This window comes from Aplysia californica, unplaced genomic scaffold (assembly GCF_000002075.1).
Source record: "Aplysia californica isolate F4 #8 unplaced genomic scaffold, AplCal3.0 scaffold01162, whole genome shotgun sequence".
Lineage (NCBI taxonomy): Eukaryota > Metazoa > Mollusca > Gastropoda > Aplysiida > Aplysiidae > Aplysia > Aplysia californica.
Genome location: NW_004798432.1, coordinates 129945 through 133662, shown reverse-complemented (window position 1 = coordinate 133662; position 3718 = coordinate 129945). Strand labels below are relative to the sequence as shown.

Below are 3718 nucleotides of genomic sequence, written 5' to 3'. Positions count from 1 at the left end.
CATGACCTCTCTCCTAACTTTCCAATGGAATTTAGGCAGTGCGGATGTACCTGTCTCTAATGTCAACTAACTGCACTGGCAAACATTCATTTTCGCAATTGAAACGCATTAAAGACGTTAAGCATTCAACCATGTCTCAGCAGAGGCTATGGATGCTAGCACGTCTCTCAATTGAAAGCAATTTACTGCACAACGTTGACATTAACAAAGTCGTTGATGAATTCGCTGTTGCAAAAGCACGCCAAGTGGCAATCTAGGTAAGAAATAATAATGCATAATGTTATTGTTGTGAGACCTTAGTTACATTATCTTACTGGTATGTTGTCCATATTCCATACTGTCATACGTTGGACTGGCTGACAGACAGACACACGCACAGACAGACCGCGCATTGGTGATATGTGTGTGTAGTTTTGAATTTGCAAGCAAGCGAGCGCGCGCGCGTGTGTGCGTGTGTGTGTGTGTAAAAGGGGTGGGGAGGGGAGGATTTTACACCATATCTAACTTTTTCAGGCCACTCAGTGAAGTGTGCCTTAGGGCCAGCTGGGTCTTAATCCGGCGCTGGCAGCATCTAAGACAGTGGTGGCAACAATAGGAATAACAGACGAAAAGAGTTACATGTACAGAAGAAAAGTTGAAACAAACAGATAACAGCAGCTGTAGTAACATATTCTTGTGGTTACATTGACAAAGAAAACAGGCAAATGACTACGACACTTGGAGCACGTGACAAACTCGTGTAGGTACGATTGCTTTAATGCCACTTGGTATCGCACTACAGTATAGTCTATAATAACGTCGTAAACATTGTGTACTTCCATAAATCAAGATACAACTGAAACAAAAATAAATTACCAGTAATAGTCACTGAACAATTTTGTTCCTTAAACATTACAAAACATAAAGCTATGCTGACAAACAACACGATACTGGCAGTAGCAATAAGCATTAATTACAATTTGAAAAACTGTCTCATGTATTAATAAACACGCTTATGTGGAATAGGCCTACCAACGATACATACAACTCTCGCAAAACAAATTAAGTGTATTAAATCAATTTCTTTTGGCAAATTCGTATAATATTTCAATAAGGCAAGATGTACAAAATACAAGCAACACAGAACTGACTACACGACAGTAACTGTTGTCAAGCTGTTAAACTGAAAGACGTCCCAAAAACAACATATTTCAGGAAAGAGAAAAATATGTTTTATTCTTTTAACTATTACAAGTAAATGTTCTTGTTTTTTCATTTTTTCAAAACTTAGAGTTTGAATTTCAACAAAATATGCTTTTGAGCATAATGATGCAACTGATTTCACGGATGAAGAAACTGCAATTTTAAAATATCAAAATTTGGGGCTTGTTACATTATTATACAGCTGTCCGATATAATACTTTGCTGATAGAAAATCATCGCGAGTATAAAAAGCACAAGATGAAGACACAAGAAAAACAAAACCAACAACTACAGTCAATAGCATTGAGCTAGTTCAAATGTAGGATTCCCTGTTGTTAATGTCTTGCATCCGTATTGACTCAATTTAGATCATAATTTGTTTGTGATACGGTCCATTTCATCACGCCTCTCAGATAGTACTTCGGCTGAGTGGGATATAAAAAAGTGATTTTGGATAAAAATAGATTTCCCAAAGCGGGAAGTAAGTCCCCAATAAAAAAGGGTGTGGTTTTTTTTTGTTGTAACATCAAGTGTTAAGATCTTTTTTTCATGTCGGTGTTTTTATATCCCCATCCCATCGACTCAGTTAAGACCATATTATAGGAGGCAGGCCTCCCACCAAATCTATCAGGGCCTATCCGGCCGAGAGGGTGACAACATCCCAGCAAAAGGCCTTAGATAGTCGATATAAAAAAGATCTCCCCACCCGGGTCTCCGGAGAGCGGCAGCAAAGCCCCTAACAGCGTTCTATAGACGCCGGTACACATGAAGTGTGTGACAGACCAACATTATTGAAACGGTCAATAATCAATTGTTCCTCAGCTGCTCTGTCAGATTAGAGAAGACAACCAAGTGCGCCTGGCGACACTACTCTATGGCTTCTTGGCTACATTCACTGGCCTCACACAGCCTTGTCGGGGCCTTGTCATGTAAAAAACAAAAAGCCACAGGAATTGAACTTCACATTCAATATTGAAAAAAACAAAAAAGCTGCTATTGCTGTAATTTCATGATGAACAAATGTTTGCCCAAATAAATATGATGCTGCAAAACATAATTTACGATTTTTGCTTCGACTTTTTTCCAAAACAGTAAACAAAAATCAAATGAATGAATGGTAACTTGTTTAACAAATAAACGGAATCAACCCTACCTTTTCTAAAGACAAGAAACGAAATTAGGGAGTAAAAGACACTGAAAATAATGTCCTTTGGCCTATTATTGCGTAGAAATCTTGGACTTTGCGACAATACGATTTTTTAAAATTCTTGAAATTTCCTAGTTGTAAAAGGACCACCTAGCACATTGTCTGTTTATAGATTAAGCTGAGAATCATTTTTCCTCATAAAAGTTCAAATGAGGAACGAACAGTGGGCGTACTGGTAGCTTGTTTGGTACCACTTTGAGTGATTGTGGTCATGGCCCTGGTTTCAACCTCCAACAAGATTTTCAATGAGTTATGTGGGAGTGTTTCACCCGACGACAGAATGTTTGATAGAAACGAAGGAGCAAACCACACCAGAGCACCCACCAATCACCCACACGGTTTTGAGTTTGATTGGCACCAACACAAATTAACTCCTTGCATAAATAAAAAGAAAAGCAGTTGGGTCAGCAGACTCGACGACGGAGGAAGACACATTCAGTACTGGGATCTCCGCGCCAATGGGGAGGTGGGGGAGGAAGGTGAGGACGCCCCGAAACTCTCACTACCGCTGCGACTGCCGTTACCATAACGACGGTAGTCGCTGTTGTTGCTATTATTGTTGTAGTTGTTGTTGTTGTTGTTGTTGTTATTGTGGTATACGTCATCGCTCCCTACACTCCCCACACTCCCACCCACGCTATTGACGCTAACTCCTCGCTCCCGTCGACCACCTGGACTTTCCACACCCTGACCTTGACTTTGGCTGGAGCCAGCCTTGACCCCTCCTCTACCCCCTCCTCCTCCTCCTCTTCCATCAGACAAGCCATCCGCACTGCTGTCATGACTTTCACTACTACTCAAGCAGCGGGGGCACCAGCAGGGGACCTTGAGCTTGACCTTCATGCTGTCGTAGCTGAAGATCTTGACCATCCCGTCCGACTGGACCAGCACCAGTTTGTTCTTGTGACTCATGGCTAGGGCCACTGGACGCCTCACGCCGCTCTCACGGCCCAGCACCAACCTGAAAGGGAAAAAAGTATATTATTGTAATTGTACGTATTTTACGTCACTATTGTAGCTACAGAAGGCTATAGAATCAACCATTGCTTGGAACCGTCATCATCTACACACTTCGAGATGTGCTTCTTGAGGGGACGGGGCGCTTATGGGGATGCCCCTTGTGCAGTAGAGCATTTCGATTGTTTGAAAAGGACCACACTTTTTAAAACAGAAAACGATTTAGGCCTACTGATTTTTTGGTGCAAGGTGAAGAGGAGCGGGGAGGAGGTTCATAAAGAGGAATAAGAAGAAACTGTAACTGAAAGGTGAATGGTAAAAGTGACACCAAAAGAGTATTAAAGTGAGAGCGAGGGGGGGGGGAGTAGTATA

General features: G+C 41.6%; 1 protein-coding gene across 1 annotated transcript in view; it reads right to left on the bottom strand.

The window, feature by feature from the left end:
* Positions 1–740: 740 nt before the first annotated feature.
* The window catches only part of LOC101851691, a gene marked incomplete at its 5' end in the record, with an annotated part of 30121 nt that continues 27143 nt past the window's right edge, over positions 741–3718 (bottom strand). The window contains 1 exon segment of the mRNA XM_005111999.3: positions 741–3350. Coding sequence (XP_005112056.2) covers positions 2825–3350 — 526 coding nt within the window.